Below are 20,031 nucleotides of genomic sequence, written 5' to 3' on the forward strand. Positions count from 1 at the left end.
GATTCTTTATCAAAAATATCTGGATGTTTTTGCAATCAAAGCGGTAACGAAAAACAAAAACGAAATTATTTGACTGAATATGTATTTTATTGATTGGAAAAGTGTGGCTCAAATGAGTAATACAAAAGAAGCAATTCCTGAAAAGAGGTAATCGCGCTCAAAAGGAAAAATCTATCCTAATGGCAATGTGAAACCCGTGATCTCATCAAGTTCCAACTCGGTTACACCCCATATGTCCTCAGACTCTCCATGCTTTCCGCCTTCTGAACGAGACGATTCCGACTGATCCCTACCGGGTATTATCCATGATGCTTTAACCAAAGCGAAAACGATCATGCTGGACGCAGTTGTTCGTTTCAATCCCTCTTTTGCCTGGACCGCCCTTTCGGGTTTTCAGTCCACCGGGATACCCATTTTTGCCCAAGTCGCCTTTTCAGGTTTTCGACTTGCCGGGTGTACAGTTTTTTCTTTTATATCCCTAATTTTTGCCCGAACCTTTCTTTCTGTTTTTGGTTCGCCGGGATGCCCATTTTTGCCTGGACTATTTTATTCTTTTCGTCCAGCGGGTCTCTTTACACGAAGTATTTTTAAACTGCGTCCGCATTCACAGGGGATGGAAAATCCTCGCCATCCATGGTCGTTAACAACAAGGCTCTGCCAGAGAAAACCTTCTTGACCATGCTGGGGATTCATGACTGAGTGTCCGTTTGCCCCTTCGATCGTCTTGAGGAGGAAGGATCCTTTTCAACACCATATCACCTACATGATATACCCGAGGTCGTACCTTTCTGTCAAAAGCACGCTTCCTCCTTTGCTGGTATAACTACCCATGACAGATGGCTGCCAGCCTCTTTTCCCCTATCACGCTCAACTTTTCATACCGGGTTCTTACCCATTCCGCCTCTTGCAATTTCACGCCCCTCAGGACTCTCAAAGAGGGAATCTGAACCTCAATAGGTAATACAGCCTCCATTCCATATACCAACGAGAAAAGCTTTGCCCCAGTAGATGCACGCATCAAGGTTCGATACCCATGTAATGCAAACGGCAACATCTCATGCCAGTCTCTGTAGGTTACCACCATTTTCTGCACAACCACACCGTCGGTGCATTCCAACGTTATCCGGGCAACGAAAGCTCATTCACCTTAACCTCCCCATCAGACATCGGAATCCGTTCAGATTCAGGGTCAGGCCCCTCCTCTGGGATCGGTCACTCTTAATCTTTCGATCAGAGCACCTCGAGATGTCTTCATCAGGGAATTCAAACTTCATCGGTTGAAAATCCTCAATGGGTTGCGGAGCGATGTAATCAGACAATACACCCCTTTATTGCTTTCTGAGAGCATCACAAATCAGTCAACATTCTTTTGCTCTTCTCGCCACCCGTCCGGTCGATGCTGGCTTCTCAAACACATACTCGATCGGATCCATCTCGGAAATCCACAAAGTGGTATGAACCAGCATAAACTGTCTCAGTCGGCGAGCATCCTATGCCAAAGTACAGCAAGTTTTCTCGAACAGTGAATGTATTGTTTCACAGTCGGTAAACTTTTTGCTAAGGTAAATTGCGTGCTCTTTTCGACGAGACGCGTCATGCTGACCCAATACACCTCATGGATCCCTCGAAGGCCGTCAAGTACAGAACTGACAATTGCTCCTCCCACAGGAGATATCAGAATCAGAGGTTCCTGCAACTTATTCCTTTATTTCTTTCAATGCCCCTTGGCAATCATTATTTCGCCTGACCGTTCGATTTTTTTTTCAACAGTCTTGAATATGGGTTCATACGTGGCTATTAGATGAGATGTGAACCATGACAGGTAGTTCAATCTTTCTAAGAAACCACGAACCTCTCTTTTCTTTTTCTCGGTTCAGGCATTTTGTTGTCGTTTTTTTTTTTTTTTTTTTTTTTTTTTTTTTTTTTTAGCAGGATCAACCTCGATTCCTCTCTTATAACGAACCCCAACGATTTACCGGATTGCACTCTGATAGTGCACTGACTTGAATTCAACCTCAGTTTGAATTGTCTTAACTGGTTAACCGACTTGCCCCGGTCTGCCAGATGCCCCACTTCTGACTGGGACTTTGCTATCATGTCATAGCATTTGATTTCATGATGAATCATATCATGAAACAAAGTCACCACGGCTCTCTGATACAGGCACTGGCGTTCTGCTTCTTTAGAGGACGGTCTCCTTTCCATGGTAGCTTGTGTACAACGACACCAGTATCCGACCCTGGCATATCCTGACATGACCAGGTGAAGGCATCCACATGCTCTTTCAACAAAGCTACCATTCTGCTCTCGATTCGCCTCTGAAGCGGCCTCATTTTCCTATTTCCTTCCTGACCTCGGCGGTGCTTGGAATAACAACCTCAATCCGCTCTGCATGCGGCTGAATCACCTTCTCCTCTTGTTTTGACAACCTGGTTAATTCCAGCAGATCACAGTCTTCTTCGTCTTCTTCTTCAGCAAGATAGATCGGATTGTCGAAGTCATATGAGGGGTAACCAAATTGTTATCAACAAGATCCGGAAACTTGTTTTTGAAGTCGGAACGAGACAAAACAAAAAAGATAAAAAATGAAAATAAACATTGCCATTTTTATTTGTTTTTAAACTGCAAAATAAATGAAAAACAGGGAACACCGTTTTTTGACTGAAAAACATCCATTTATTAATGATGCAGAAATGCAAATTTAAACATGAGGTGGCCCTTACAATGGACCATTACGTGTCGGGCCACACGTATGGCTTTCATGCAAATAAACTGAAAACAAGAAATAATACTCTTCCAGACGAGTAACAGTGTTGATCTTTTAGGCCTTCCAGCTCCCTGGCACGCACGATTTTATCCACTGATCAATTCCCCAGTCACTGTTAGTTTCTTTACCCACTACCCGGGTGTAATCTGAATCTTCAGTAATTGCATTCCCCATCGCCTGACCATGCGCCGGTATGGGATTAGCATTAACATCTGTCAATAGTGAAAAATGGAGGGCCTTGGACTCCAGCAGGTCTTGAACAGTATGCTTAAAGGCTCTACAACCCTCAATGTCATGCCCCTGCGTACCAGAATGAAATTCACACCTGGCGTTCTCATTATAGTTTGGCGGCCACTGATCTGCTCTCAATGGAGCTAACGTCCTTGGCTGAACCATCCCCAGATCCATCAACTTTTTAAACAGAGCAGCATATGGCATAGGTGGCTTGTCAAAATGACGATCAACCCCCTTTCCTTTCACTTGACTCCCAGCTCCCTGTATCTTCTGGGGATTAGTCTGAGGTTGCTGTCGGACTGTCCGATTACCGGCAGGGATGGTTACTGCAGCAGTGTGCTGGTAGTAACGACCCCTACCGTGTCCTCTCTGGGCGTACACAGCACTCGATCCACCCTCATCCTTGCGCTGGTCGTTACCAAAGGATTTCTTCGGTCCAGATGACGAAGCGTTTCCTTGCATGTTCCCCATCTTCAGCCAATCTTCAATCCTTCCCACCCTTTCGACAATTACTTTCTGCCCCAGGGCGAACTCTTGCATGACATTAATCAGCTCTCCCATCTTCTCTTTCAACTCGAGAATATCAGCGTTGGACGAATTCATCATTCCTGTGTCAACCAAACAGGTTAGAACTGACACCTGCAAAACAGAAAACAAGTCATTATGCATGAATGCAATGTCTATCCACATGAGGGACACTTTGTCTCTCGATCCTGGCATCATCGAGACATATAACAATCCGGCGGCAAACTTCTTATATTCAGCATTCAATCTCATCGTGCAGATCGGAGATATGTGATTTGGCATGAATACCCCCAACCATGTGTGTGCTTGTGTAAGTGCATACGGTAAAGCAAATAAAGCTTGAAGATCAATCACTGACTGAAAATCACCATCCATAACCAAAAGAGTGCACAATCAGTGCCATAGTCATACATCAACTCAGATAAAGTCAAATACAATCCTCCAGAATCAGGAAAAGAAATACAGACAAGTGAATTCCGTCAACAAGCCTGACGGTAATCCAACACAAATGAAAGATCTATCTGGATGAGGGTCCCGCAGGTGGCCCTATCTCATCTTCCATCCTCGCGAACTCTGCGGCGAACCTGAGCTCGGTGTTCTCCTGCTGTAGTCTTCCAACTTCCTTCTGATGAATCTTCATCTGCCTGAAGTAATGGTCTCTCTCAGCCATATAGTGATCTCTTTCAGCCCTGATCTTTGCTTTCTCCGCTTCCCACTCTGCAGCAACTACTCTGGCTCTCTCATCTCTCTGATCCCTGACGAGGATTTGCCTCCTCTTCTCATCTTCAATCACCTTTGATGCTCTGAACAGCTTCTCCTTCGTGATGTCGTGCTCCCGGTTGGACGACGCTAAGGCCTGACTGATCTTCCCATAATAGGCTGTATCCATCTCAAAGCGTTTGGCCTCCAATGCATGTCGCTTGTCTTGATCTTCCATCTTCACTTTGATCTCCTGATTGGATGTCTGAATCCGAGCAATAGTCATCTCCAATTCCGCTTTCTCTGTAAGCAACTGATCTCTGGCCCTCTTCATCTCAAGGAATTCTTCCATGCTGACGGAAGAACTTGGACCCTCCATCCTAGGACACACAGAATCACCTCCAGGAAATGGTAAAAATGTGAGCTCAATCCTCTTTCGCAACCAATCTTCAAAAAGAGGAAAATACCGGCAATTGACTTTGCCATAGGGAACCTTGCCCTTTCTCTGGATGTTGCGCCATGCCCCAGACACCTGCACCAGCTTGACCTGATAGCCCTCAGCTGAGAAGTAAAAGGACTCCTGAATCACCCGCTCAAGAGGAGAAACCTCCACAGCAAACCCCATCTGTCTCCTGAGAAGTATCGGGTTGTAGTTGATGCAACCCTGAATTCCTATGAGTGGCACATTGGGGAATCTCCCGCAGCTATATATAAAATCCTGTCCAGCCAAGCCATTATGCGTCCAAGCAATGTCATCAGCCCGCAGACCCATCAACCTGAAGGACCACTTGACACTGGGATCAATCTGAACAAAGGCACCTCGAGAAGGCAAATATCCCATGAACCATCTAAAGAGCAACTGAGAACAGCATCTGACCAGACCACCACGCCTCTTCTCATTCCTGTTATGCACTGAGTAGTACACATCTCCAATCAGAGTAGGAATAGGGTTTCTCTGCATGAACAATCTGATAGCATTATGGTCCACAAAATTCTTCTGATTAGGAAACAGAACAACCCCATAAATGCTCACAGCTATCAGAGCACAAACTGTCTTCCAGTTACCCATAGCAGCATGTTCCTTGGCGTTGGCCTCCAAGAAACTCAAATGAAAACCAGGTAACTTTCCCTTCTCTTTCAAACCCTCCCTGGTCACTTCCGGACTCAAATAAAGAGCACGGGAAATCCCAAGGACATCAGGCTCTCTCGCAGTAGCACAGAAAGGAATCTGATCTCGGATCTGAATACCCAGGATACTAACATAATCTTCCATCAGAGGCCCCAACAGATAGTCTGGAAATACAAAGCACCTCAGCCCCGGATCATAAAACTGGAGGAGAGTGTGGATGGCGCTCCTATCACTGTCAGTGAGTCTGAAAACCGTCTTCAGAATACCGCCGTATGACTCTCTGAACAGCCCCACATGGTCGGGAGTAATCCATGCTATCAACTCCTTCAGCACACCAATCTCTGGATCGAAGAAACTGTAGGCAACGTTGTCTTTCAACCCGGCCCTCATATCTGAGCAGAAAGTCTCTCAACCAGAATCTCGATCAAAAGTGTCCCTGCATATGGATAAACATGTGTTAGATGCAATTAATGCAAAATGCAATGATGCTGATGAATGAATGCAATGCGTTGCCATCCTCCAAGCCATCTGATCCTCTGTACTGAATCTGGTCTCTGAACTGATCATAACCATCTGAGGAATGTGTAACCATCAATCTGACCTACGGGTTCCGAAATAAACGGAAGACAGATACATCATCATCATCATCATCAGTCTCTGAGCAGACCCAAAACCATCTGAATCGGCCCAGGGAATCCTGAAATAAACGGATCCCCACTTATAAATATCTCGGCCCAGGGAATCCTGAAATAAACGGATCCCCACTGATAAATATCTCGGCCCGGGGAATCCTGAAATAAACGGATCCCCACTGATAAATCTCGGACAGCACTCCGGCGTCACAGCAATAACTGACCATAAATCCGACTTATAAATAGGTCTCTGAATCACAGAACCAAAAGTCACCATCTGATTATGCATCTGAATGAATCACCCTCCCCTCACAGGTAATTTCTAATCAGGTCACCCTAAGGCGGATAATAGTCTCGACAATCGGGCGGAGATACTCAATGGGTTTGCCCTTTCGGGTGTGCCATTGTAGCCCTCTTAAAATCGTCTGAACCAAAGATCCGGGAATGATCGGTCACCAGAGTCAATAGCTCAAAAGAAGTAACTAAGCCAAAGTGAAGTATCCCACAATGGAAAGCACTATCGACTGAACCTCGTCCGGCTTGTGGTATGTCACGTTGCAACATTATACTGAAATAGCAAATGAGGAACGTGAGACCCACACTAATCCTAGGTGTATACTCGGGCCTGGGTTTTAGCCCCACTCATAACACCCACCCCAAAACAGAGGAACCACCTGCATAGAGGACGGCAACAACATGATAGTATGATGCATGCAAATATTTAATGCAAATATATACACTGGTTAGAATAATAAATGCAATAAATCACACAACAAGCAACCTAAACTATCCTAGAACGCTAGGAAGGACTCGCTTAGGGACGATGGACCAGCACAGGTCTACATCGAGTATTCCCCAGCAGATTCCCCAGCAGAGTCGCCAGCTGTCGCATCCTGCGAAAAATCAACCGGCGAGACTCAAATAAAAACACACACAGAGCCGCCACTGCGCGTTATTTATCCCAAGATAGGGAAAGGAAACGCTCAGAGAAACCTGGAAAGAACATGGTCTCGCGACCAAAGAGACAGGGTAAGGGAGTCGGTTACGCGAGGGGAAGGTATTAGCACCCCTCACGTCCGTCGTACTCGACGGGATCCACGTCCTAGAATAAAGAATAGGTTGCTAAAACATCACACACACACACAGGGAACGCAGGTGGGGTTAAGAGGAACGAGCTCGATAAGGTATCGCACCTTATGCCTACATATCTTGTCTGGAACAAGAATCAGAGCCACTGTAGTTCGGCTTACGCACGCCAAACAACACAAAACATACAAACAAGCAAGAGTGGCAAACATGGAGCCCGACAACCACTGGATGGAATTACGTCGGCATCCGAACCAGAACACACTCAAAAGGGCAAACGTGGAGCCCGACTGCCAATCACTGGGCTTACGTCGGCATCCGAACCCAAAACACCAAACAGCACAGTCAGATAACAAGTAAACACACGCAAAAAGGAAAAGGTTGCCCGGAGTGGTCTCGCACGACCACCTGCCTACATACCTCGTCTGGAACGAGGATCAGGGCGATGTAGTTCCCCTTGACAGGGAAAAAGATTGCTAACCAGAAACCGGGGAAAGACACACGACTAGGGAGCTGAGACTCGAGCCTAATGTTGTCATGCATCGTTTACCCTAAGTTCAGTTTTCTATCCTACTTGCATAAGCAAACTATTCCTATCCAGGAAAGAAGCTAACATACAAGCATACAATCATATATTAAATGAGAACAAGCATCTCAAACAAGCATGTCAATCAAATATCCACATAACACGCACTATAGCCAAACAAGTGGCTCACACAATAGGTTTGACTGCCGAAGCGAGTCGTCTGTACGGGCTGGGTTTGCTCTTAACCTTGCCATTACGAGGCTAAGGTGAAGCAGATGAGAGGTGAAGTGAGGATCAGACCTCACAGCTCTTATCCCTAACCAGGGAGAGCTTCTGACAAATGAGCATGGGTCCAGAATGGGGGAACCCTTCTATACTCAGAGACTCTGACACAATGTGCACTGCACAGATCTTGGGCTTTTGATCTCAATGCTACAACCATGTAATGGGAGCAAGGAGAAGACTCGACTGAATAGTGGGGGATAGATTGCTTATCCCTACCTTCCACCAATTGCCTTGATTAAGGACTTTCACCTGCTTGGGCACAAAATTAAACAATCACAATCATCGCCTCTTAAGGAGGACTTCAGACATTTATTTGCCCGGCCCGGTAACAGCCGGGTCTCCAGACTACATGAAGTTTAGGAAGTTATACCTCAATGCAAGTTGCTTAAGCAAAGCAAAGCAAAAGTTCACAAGGAACTGAGCAACTAAAGTACCTGGAAACAATCAAACACAGTTAGTAATCAGACAGACAAACCATAAACAGCAAGTGTTCAACCAATTAATCTATACAACTCAATACACAACACAAGGCAAGCTCAAAGCTTAAGCCCAAGCTTCACAACCTACAAAACCAAGTTATGTTAGTATACAAACATCAACAACATCAATTGCATTTAACTTGATTCATTCTCCATGTGCATTATGCTTTTGATCCTGAAAAATCAAGCAAACATTAGCAACAAGACCACTAGGCTAAGCCTAGGGTCCAAAGCAAGAAAAAATTCCTAAACAACAAGGTATTCTCAAACCAAAGTCAAATTAATGTCAAACAAGAGCAAACACCATTGGTCTCATGTTTATATCATTCATCATGCTCATGTTATGCACAAAACAATCCACATTGGTTCAAATGAAGCATCAAACATGCAAACAGAACTATTGCATTCAATTCCATATCAAAGCAATTCCAAAAATTTTCAAATAATTTACACTTAAACAGGGACTATTCAAGGTCAAGCATGCAAAATTTGAGCTCAATTGGGCAAATGGAACCATGTCAATGAAAATCATCAAAAACAGACACAATTATAGGCTCCAAATCACAACATCAACACATGCATTCACTTCAAAAATTCATAACTCAATGAAAACAAAAAATAAATGAATGGGACCAAAACAGGGAGGTCACACAATGTGTCTACAACATGCATATCAAATTTCATGGCTATCCAATACCATATGAGCATTTCACAATGATTCTACCAACCTATGTCACATGAGCTTGCAAATCCAACCACCAGAAATGAAAAATCATGATCAATTAGAAAATGCAATGAAAAATTCCACAAAAATTCATACAGCATCTCAACATGTTAATCCACTATCATGCAAATTTCAATCAATTCTAACAAGTTTAGCTCATGCAAATAATTCCAACAAGTTGACATCAAGAGGTGTGACACAAATTGTCACACCTAAGTTCAATAATTCATATCTCCATGGCCAGGTATCAAAAATGCATGAAGTTTACATGGAAATGAGCATCATCCAGTCAAGAATCATCACAAAAATTGGCAAGAATTTATTTTACATTATGTGCCTTTCACAATTAAAATGGTGCAAGGTATCAAAAATGGACATGTATGGAAGAACCCTAGGTCAAATACTATTTACACCAAGCACAACTTTGACCAATAGGTCAAAAAAATCCTACACTCATCAACAAAGTCAACACAACAATTTCCATATTTTTCTGATTTTTCTACAATTTTCTATGAATTATTTAACATGTTTATGTATTTTTTAGAATTATTTGGAATTAATCAAAATTAATTAAAATGCCAATGGCATTTCTGTAAATAAACATGGCGCGGGCGGTAAACACGATTTTCAAATTTTCAAACGCTTTTTTGGATCAAACAGAGCTTCTTCATCGTCTTCAACCAAAACATTTCCAGAAAATCCCAAAATCGAAGAACAACAAAAGTTCATGGAAATTAGCAAGGCTATAGTCATTCGAACCGCATGAACATCAACAACACGAATATGCACTCGATTTATCCTAACACTTCCTATATCACAAGAATCGAACGCGTTAGGGTTTGTGTTCATAACTTCAAATCCAGATTTACTACGCTATGGTTCATCATTTCACAATCCAAACATATCATTGTAATCTACACAGCATGAACTACCAAACGCACATGAACTCGAAGCAAATCGTGAGACTCGAAAAAACTTCAAACCTGGAAATGGCAGTGTAATGGTGATGTCCCTTGCACGATTTAGCTTCAAACAGTTGCAGTAGGATGATGAGGAAGCAAGATGTGAAGCTTAGGTTCGATCAATGTTGCTCCTATTGCTCCAAATTACAATTCACCATGGATGAAGTTGATATGAACAGTCGAGATTCCATGCCTTTCTTCTCCCAAACTTCCAAAACAGATGATCACAATGATGATAGAAGTTGAATGCAAAAGGAAATTCGCAAATTGATTGAAGAATGAAGAAGTTTGATGGAGTTTTGTATCTAAGGTGTTCTTGAGGGTTTTAGAGAATTGTGATGATTTCAGATCTGGTTTTGAAGATTGTGATTTTCTGTTAGGATTATTAGGTGATTAAGCTTATATATGTTGCACTAAACCATGATTAACCAAGCCATTAACCAAATTGCATTGTTAAGTGAAATGGAAATTTTCAAAGTGAGGGCAAAAGTGTAATTTCCATAGGACAGCTCATGCCACCTCAATGACAGCTCACACACCTCCCAAATGTCATGTGTGAGCTGTTGAAACTTGTCTCATGCTCATTGGTTAGGCCATTCTCATTTTCACCTTGTGTTTGCATTTTGTCCATTTTACAACTTCCATTTTTCAAGCCAAATCTCAAATTACAAGGCCTATGCATGAAGTGATGATTCCAACAAATTTTAAATGCCATTCATGAGGTGTAGCAAAAATCCCCACTCAAAAATTCCAATTATTTTGAAAGTTGGACAATTTTGCCCCTGGTCCAATTCAGCTGTCCAGTTGAAAAGTGACTTTTTGCCTTGGCCATTTTTGGGAAAATCCAATTTTGCACCATGAAAGTACATGTCAAATGGAGTTTGTGCATATAAAGAACTTGCAATTTGGACAAACCATGTGGAAGTTATGGCCTCCTGATTATGGGTCATTTTTGAACTTCACTGAGCCATAACTTTCCAACCATACATGGGATTTTCAAGTTCTTGGACTTTTTGGAAAGGTGAGAACAAGATCTACAACTTTCATGTTGAACAAATTTTCATTTGAAGCTTCCTTGGACACGTGGCTTTGAGGTCAAAAACTTTCCATTTTTGGAAACTTCAATTACAAGTCACTTTCTATTTTTGGCAGTTTTTGTCCTGACTTGATTTTCTTCATTCTTAAGCTTTGAGATGTCAAATAACACTTGTTTCAACATGAATGAAGTGCATCCAACTCATTTCCACCTCCAAATCCATCAGATCATGTACAGTTGACCACAGTTGACTTTTCCAACTGACAGATGAATCAGGCAATGCATAGATCAATCTGAGCCCCAATCTTCAACTGAAATAGCTCAAGGGTGACACCCTAGCCTCAATTAGCTCAACATAATCAAAGAATGAACCCCACAACCATCATAAACCCCATCTCCTGATTATGCCCTGATTGGCCCAATGCAACTGATTAGGGTTGACCAGTGGTCAAAACCCTAATCTCAAGGAATCTTCTTCAACCTTCTGATGACATCCAACCATGATGATGATGATGTATCATTGCAATCAAGATGAAGATCAATATCCTTTGAGAATCACAAAACCCTAATTCACAGCCCAATCCTCAGATGGCCAATGATCAGTCAATAAACCCTAGGCTTGCACTTTGACTTCCTCATCTTCTGAACAAGACTTGAGAGGATGACTTGCACAATGTAACCACATGATATGCAATATGCAATGCCTAATGACCTAAAAATGTAATGCAATATGTTAAGCTTAGTCCCAAGAGAGGAGGGCAAATTTTGAGGTGTTACACGAAGCAGTGAACCTGGGTGTTCATATGGTACCACATGCATTGAGTCGAGTTGTTGAGTCTCATTGCATTGTATATTGGGTGCATTTGTTATTGTGTTGGATGGTTGATTATGTTGTTGTTATGTTGTTATTATGCATGAATAGTCATTGTGTGGATTATGTGGAATTGTGTCATGGAATGGGTGACGTGCATGTGGTAATTTGATGCTTACTTATTATCATGCTTTACTTTATATAATTATGATATCTCACCCATTCGGTTTGAATGTTACCTCCACGTGGATAACGTGCAGATAGTTCGCAGTATGAGCTAAGATGTGATTGGAATATGAAGTCCTTCATTTTATTTTAATGTCGGTGTCTGCTCTGATGTGTAACACCGGAGAATTGGGAATGATGTGTCTTTTGTTATGTTTTAACATTTCTTATAATGACATGTTATGTTGATGTTGAATATGTTGAGTTAACTATTTGTTATTGTTGTTCCGCTGTTATTTAATAAAATTAACATTCAGACATGTGGTTATTACCACTGTTTTTATAAATGACAAGTGTTACATGTCTTTTCGATTGAGCAGGTTGATTGTATGTTGTAGTGTAGCATCCTAAATTGCATTCTGATTTGTTTTAATCTAATATATATTTTAAATTACGTGGGGAAATTTAGGGTGTTACATAATGGTGTCAGAGCAGGTCAGTCTGTCCGACCAAGTTGTTGAGTCGTTGTGGTGTGACAGTTGAATATTGTCGATGTTGTCTCTTTGACCATTGTTGTTAGGATTGGTGTGAAACAGAAAATGGTTGGAAGAAACGATGTTGCTATTGTTGCTGTTTTGCAGGTTATTGCTCAGACTGTGTAGAATCACCCTAATGCTTGTGGGAACGACGAGTTCCAGCATTTGGGGAAGTTCCAGAGGAACAATCTGCCTACTTTCAATGGTAAGTACGATCCTGATGGAGCGCAGACTTGGGTCAGGAAGATTGAGAGGATTTTTAGAGTGATGGGTTGCTCTGAAGCAAAGAAGGTGTGGTTTGGTACGCATATGTTAGTTGAGGAAGCTAATGACTGGTGGATCAACACTCGTCACGTGTTGGATGTTGCAGTTGAAGTTGTAACTTGGGTTGTGTTCTGCAAGGAATTTATGAGAAAGTAATTTCCTGAGGATGTTCGTGGGAAGAATGAGATTGAGTTTCTGAAGCTGAAACAGGGTAACTTGTCGGTTATTGAGTATGCTTCCAAATTTGTGGAACTTTCTAAGTTCTACCCTCATTACAGTGAGGGGACCGCTGAGTTATCGAAGTGTATCAAATTCGAGAATGGTTTGCATCCTGAGACTAAGAAGACGATTGGATACCAACAAATCATGAGGTTTCCAGAGTTGGTGAACAATTGTGGAAATTATGAGGATGATAGTAAGGCTTGGTCGGCTCACTACAAGGGGCTGAGCGAGAGAAGAGAAAAGTAGAATTTGAACCGTGGGAAGCCATATAATGCTTCATCTGATAAAGGTCTACAAATAGTTGTTGATGGTAAGAGGCCAAGTGGGGGAGGTGCTCCTAATCCTCTTAAGTGTTATAGGTGTGGTGAGTTGGGTCATCATGTCAATGAATGCAAGAGTGATGTGAAAAAGTGTTACAAGTGTGAGAAGTCATGACATTTGGTTGGTGATTGCAAATAGAATATGGTGACTTGCTACAACTCTATTAGTGAAATGATTACATCAATAATATATAGCTCACATTTTCATATATTATCTTAAAAAATATTATATCTTAAATTAAAAATAATTTCAAAATAAAAATATTAGTAATATAAATAATTAAAAAACAATACATTTTGCCCATGTTTGGATCATACATTATTTTAAATAAATTTACTTGTATTGTATTTAATTGTACAAAAAAAATATAATAACTCGTGGGTTCATATGAATCCTAGTCTGAATATCCGTGCGGTCAAGCGGGTAGTAGTGTGTTACACGCATTTGTTTCTAAAATGTAATAAGAATGAAAAAACAGAAAGATAAAATTATTTAACCAAGAAAGTTTATTATGTTTAAAAGGAAAACATATTTTTATTTATATTTGGAGCATAACTTTAGTTTTTTCACATATATAAATATTTGGATAACCGTATATTTTTTCTTATGTAAATATTATTTTTTTTAGACATTTTTTATAAAAATATTTATACAACCATTTAGTTTTATAAATATCAACTAATAACATAGTATTTATAAATATTGTTTTAATTATATAAATAAATATTAGTAACATAAACACATAGATTTTTCCTGTGTTTGAATCATATATTATTTTAAATATATTTATTTTTATTTTATTTTATTATACAAAAAATATAATAACTCATGTGTAGTAGTGTGTTACGCACATTTGTTTATAAAATATAATAAGAATGAAAAAATAGAAAGACAAAATTATTTAACCAAGAAATTTTATTATGTTTAAAAGAAAAACACATTTTTATTTGAGATTAATTACTATGCATTGTCAGTGTAAAAAGTTTTACACTATCGATTCATCACCATCATCCGTTTGCATTATTTTATAGGTTTTTAAAATAAAAGTCAAACTTATTTTAATATCCAACGTCTATGATTAACTGATGGTGTAAAATCTTTTTACATGTATTTCAATTAATTTTTTTTTATTTTATATTTCAAGCATAAAAATAGTTTTTCCATATATACAAATATTTGGATTAACCATATGTTTCTCTGGATGTAAATATTAATTTTGTTTTGATATTTTTTATAACCCGAATGCAACGAAGAGCGTCTGGAATTATTTAGAGGATTTTCAGACCCGCCACTAGCGCCCTACGCCCACGGACCCGGACCCGGTCCCGATTCCGGAGTCGGAGCCGGTGTCGCCACCGGCGACACCGGCGAGTAGTTGTAAGGTTGGGACAAGTGGCATAATGCTTGGGACCACCATATGTGTTCATGTGGCACTTTATCCTCTTTTGTCCTTTTGTTGAGTTAATGATATTAACTATTTATAAGGACTTACAAAGTGAGTAAATCTTCCAATGTGTGACTTTATCTCATGCATTTATTAGCATTAACTCACTTCCACCATTTGTCATTTTGGAACACACTTGTATTTAATAAATTACAACAATCCCCCACTTGTTCTGATAATGACAAATCCAATTCCAGAATATAGAAAGCAAAAAGTGTTAATACAGTTAGGTATCTTTCGATTTGAACTTAACCTTAGTAAAGATAACGCAAAGCCTAATCGGAACGTTAGGTAGCTATGCTTTGAACCATTATCCCATGTGGTCAGACCGGCGTTGCTATACACACACTTTTAGAGGTTCTTCGCCTACATATCCCGCCTAGCACTATTTATGGCCATGTATTTTTCCTGTTTTCATGAATTTTTCATGAGAGAAACTCCAACTCTCACCTTAAGACGACACCATCTTGAAGTTCATATAGGTGAAGTTCAATTCGTATCTTTTTCTTGAGATATGTATCCTCCTTGATATATAACTTCATTAAGAGTTTCTTTGAAAACTCAACCCTCAGTTTGTAATCGTCAACATTGTCGCGGAATGTTGCATAACCTTCCGAATCAACGACTTGTTTTTACCCATTGAATCTTAGGTTAAGATGTGTTAACTTTAGATTGGGTTGCTATCATTGTCAGAACCCTTATTCAAGGAGTTTTAATCCCATACCTTTCGAGGTAGTCTTTACTAAATCTCCGGCCAGTGGTTTAGTAAATGGATCAGCCAAATTATAACTTGTTTGTATATATGTTAGTGAAACGATCCCATCCTTTATCATTTTTCTCACGAGAGAGTGTCTAAGACCTATGTGTCTAGACTTTCCATTGTACACTTCACTGAACGCTCTAGCCAGGGTGGCTTGACTATCACAATGTATCAATACTTTTGAAACATTGTCTTTAGCTAACGGAACCTCCAATAAGAGGTCCCTCAACCATTCTGCTTCTTGTCCAGCAGACGCAAGAGCCACAAACTCTGATTCCATGGTTGAGAGAGTAATGCATGTTTATTTCTTGCTTTTCCAAGAAATCGCACCTCCAGCTAATGTGAATATCCACCCAGTTGTAGATTTATAATCTCCAACATTTGATATCCAACTTGCGTCGGTATATCCTTCTAGTACGGCAGGAAACTTACCATAATGAAGGCCAAGATTTTTGGTCTTTAACAAATATCCGAAAATCCTAGTTATGGCCTTCCAATGTTCATCCTTTGGATTGCTAGTAAATCTACTCATCTTACTAACTGCAAAAGCTATGTCAGGTCTGGTGCATTGCATTAAGTATATTAGACATCCAATTGCACTTGCATAATCCAGTTGTGCCACGGTTCTCCCATTGTTCTTTTGAAGTTTGACACTAGGATCGAATGGAATGTTTACTTCCTTAAAGTTTAGGTGTTTGAACTTTTCCAACATTTTCTCAATATAATGTGTTTGATTAAGTTCATAACCCCCACTATTTCGTTTTACTTTGATCCCTAGTATAGTGTCAACTAGTCCAAGATCTTTCATCTTGAATGTGGAAGTCAAAAATTTCTTTGTTTCTAATATTCCATTCATTTCATTGCTGATAATCAACATGTCATCAGCATATAGACATAGAAATATCATAACACTTCCGCGCACCTTTGTGTATAAGCATTTGTCACAAGAGTTTGGAACAAACCCATTTGAAATTATGGCGGTGTCAAATTTTTGATGCCATTGTTTTGGTGCCTGTTTTAAACCGTATAAAGACTTAACAAGTTTGCATACCTTTTGTTCATTTCCAGGAAGCATGAAGCCTTATGGTTGCTCCATGTAGATCTCCTCATCGAGATCTCCGTTTAGGAATGCTGTTTTAACATCCATTTGATGAACAATAAGGCTATTCAAGAAAGCTAGTGCAAACAGGATTCTAATTGTCGTAGTTTTTGCTACCGGTGCATATGTGTCAAAATAATTGACACCTTCCTTTTGTCTAAATCCTTTTGCTACTAGTCTAGCCTTGTAGGTGTTTAATATACCGTTACTATGATACTTTTTTCTAAACACCCACTTGCACCCAATGGGTCTTGATCCCTTCGGAAGATCAACTAGTTCCCAAGTATGATTTGACATAATTGAATCCATTTCATCTTGGATAGCATCTTTTCAAAAGGAAGCGTCCCTAGAAGCCACTGCTTCCTTATATGTTTTAGGATCATCTTCTACTTGAAGAATAATAGGAATTTTATGAACATCATTCTTGCTATTTCCTTCAACTAAATAAAGAGAAATGAGTTGGGAATTGATTTCATCTGGTCCTATATCCTTAGTTTTTCGTGCCCTTTTGCTTCTCCTTGGTTCTGATTGTGTTTCAACAATTCGTGTCGAATCTTTGTCACGAGATTCTTTAATTGTGGGATTTTCAGGTCCCTTATCCTTTGTGATGAGATTTTCAAAGAATTCCACATCTCTGGATTCAACAATTACATTAGACTCTAGATTTAGAAGTCTGTATGCTTTGCTATTTGGTGCATATCCTATGAAGGCACATCTGATTCCTCGAGGACCCAATTTGGTCCTTTTGGGATCCATGTTCTTGTAATAAGCTACACACCCTCACACTCTAAAATAACCAATACTTGGTGGTCTTCCTTTCCATTTCTCATATGGAGAAATACCAGTTGTTTTTAAAGGAATCTTGTTCATTATGTGACATGCGGACAATAGTGCTTCACCCCATAAATTAAATGGTAATTCTGAATGCATTAATATAGCATTTATCATCTCTTGATATGTTCTATTTTTTCTTTCGGCCATGCCATTTTGTTGTGGTGTGCGGGGCGCAGAACATTCGTGTATGATGCCATATTCTTCACAATATGCATCAAATTCTGCTGAGAAATATTCTCCGCCTCTATCGCTCCTAAGTACTTTTATAGTTGTACTTAATTGATTTTCTACTTCTGCTTTATATGTCTTAAAGGCATTAAAAGCATCATCTTTATGCTTTAAGAGATATACATGTGTGAACCTAGAGCAATCATCGATAAACGTTATAAAATAACGGTTCCCCCACGGGTCAACATACCATTAAATTCACACAAATCAGAGTGCACAAGATCTAGCACGTTTGTTTTTCTTTCAACATTTTTGAAAGGTTTCTTTATCATTTTTGATTTAACACATATTTCACATTTTCCGAAATCATGAATGTTGCATGATATCAAACCGGATTTAATTAGTCTATTCATAGTACTAATACCAATATGTGCCAATCTAGAGTGCCATAAGAAAATAGACTCAAGCATGTAAGCAGAATTAGAAATTTCATTAATAATATTGTCGGTAGTACAAAGTTTGATCATTCCTTCAGCGGAATATCCTTTTCCTACAAATATACCATTACGGGTCAATATTAATTTGCCCAATTCATATACAGATTTAATACCCGGTTTTCCCAATAAGTCCCCACTAACAAGGTTTCTATTTATATCAGGGTTATGAAGCACATTAACAAGAGTGACTTTCTTTCCGGAAGTGAAGTTGAGTTCGACGGATCCTGTTCCAACGACTTTAGATCACACTTCATTTCCCATTTTCACTTCTTGTCCATCATTAACTTCGGTATAGGTTTTGAATGTTATTTTATCATAAGATACATGCACAGTTGCACATGTGTCATACTGTAGCGGTGTATTCGTTACCATTGGAGATATTGACTAAATCCAAGGTAAATCATACAAAGTCGAGTCGCCACCGCACTTCTATTTATCCAAAGGAATGGTTAGAAAGCGAACAAAAACCTAAAAGTTTTACAAACAAAACTAGTAAAAGAAATAGAGATCTGGGTAAGGGGGTTGGTTATGTAATGGGAAGGTGTTAGGCACCCAAAACATCTTAGGTACTCCTAGGGAGCCCTTTTCACACTTGTTGCAAAGGTTATTGTTTTTGTGAAAATGTTATTTGTGCAAACATGATTGAAGAGATGAGAAAAGAATGTACAAGTATTTACATTTTGTGTTTGGATGGATAAACCCATTGCCTACGTACCCTCTTATAAAAGATTAGGATCAAAACCTCGTAGTTCGGGGTAAAAATCTCAAAACAAATGAGTGGATTGATTGGTCCAAAAGCCTTAAGATCTTTTGTTATCAAAGGGAGAAAACTCAACCTGAAAAACCACAAGTCCACCATGTGAGGATAGCTTCAACATGCTAGTGAGGGGTTAACCCTATAATAAGCATGGAAGGCTCATTGTCCATCAATAAGGACATAGATGAGTATTACATCTACCACAAAGATAACTCAAACCTAATAGCTAAAGGTTATGGAAAATTTGATTAAGAAGTGATCATTAAAACCACAAAAAGAAATTTGAATGGGTTATATTTACCAATTAGAAGTATGTACAAAAATGGTCAAAGTTGACTTAAAGATTCAATTCAAAATGAGTGTTATGAAAAGAAAGTTTGAAAATCAAAAGCATAAGGCTTAGGTTTCTAATGTTGAAAACAAAGTCAAATGTTTGCACAAAAAGGTTTTGGCTTGGGTTAGGGCGGAGAGATGAAGAAGAAAGGGGATAAGAAATGAAACCACACTAGGAGTTCCTCTCTTGAGATCATATAGATGATCCAAGTGGCTCCCATCCTTTGGAATAAGCAAGCACAAAGCATAAGCAATCAAACAAGTCTCATAAGAGATCCTCAATGTATCTTGTAACTTCCACATGGATGAACATGGTAATGATCTTCAAATTAAGCACAAATAGGAAACTCAAAGTTCAAGAGCACACACATCAAAAGTTCACAAGTAAACAATCATCACACACTATATACATACAAGAGGCTTCAAACCAAGGGGTGGGCTTTAGTCAAGAGGGGTCATGTCAACCTCGGCAAACAAGCCAAACTGTACAAGGGTAAATCTGTAGCTCTTAACCACTAACATTGAAAGTTAGGGTGAAGCTGATCAAAATGGAAATGAGGATGAGACCTCATGCTCTTAACCCTGGCCGGGGTGAGCTCATGATAAAGAAAGCGTGGGGATCCAGAAAGTGAGATCATATTCCACTTGACAGACACTGGACAAAGATCTTGGGTACATGTTCAGAAGCGTGCGAGCATAAAGAACGACTCACTGAATAACGGGGGATTGGCTACTG

General features: G+C 39.8%; 1 protein-coding gene across 1 annotated transcript; it reads left to right on the forward strand.

The window, feature by feature from the left end:
- Positions 1–12,540: 12,540 nt before the first annotated feature.
- On the forward strand, positions 12,541–13,328 carry LOC127131336 (uncharacterized). Its single transcript, XM_051060259.1, has 3 exons — positions 12,541–12,555; positions 12,723–13,012; positions 13,139–13,328. Exons 1-3 carry the CDS (start codon positions 12,541–12,543, stop codon positions 13,326–13,328), a joined length of 495 nt encoding a protein of 164 aa, XP_050916216.1.
- Positions 13,329–20,031: the final 6,703 nt, after the last annotated feature.

Source organism: Lathyrus oleraceus, chromosome 3 (genome assembly GCF_024323335.1).
Source record: "Lathyrus oleraceus cultivar Zhongwan6 chromosome 3, CAAS_Psat_ZW6_1.0, whole genome shotgun sequence".
NCBI lineage: Eukaryota > Viridiplantae > Streptophyta > Magnoliopsida > Fabales > Fabaceae > Lathyrus > Lathyrus oleraceus.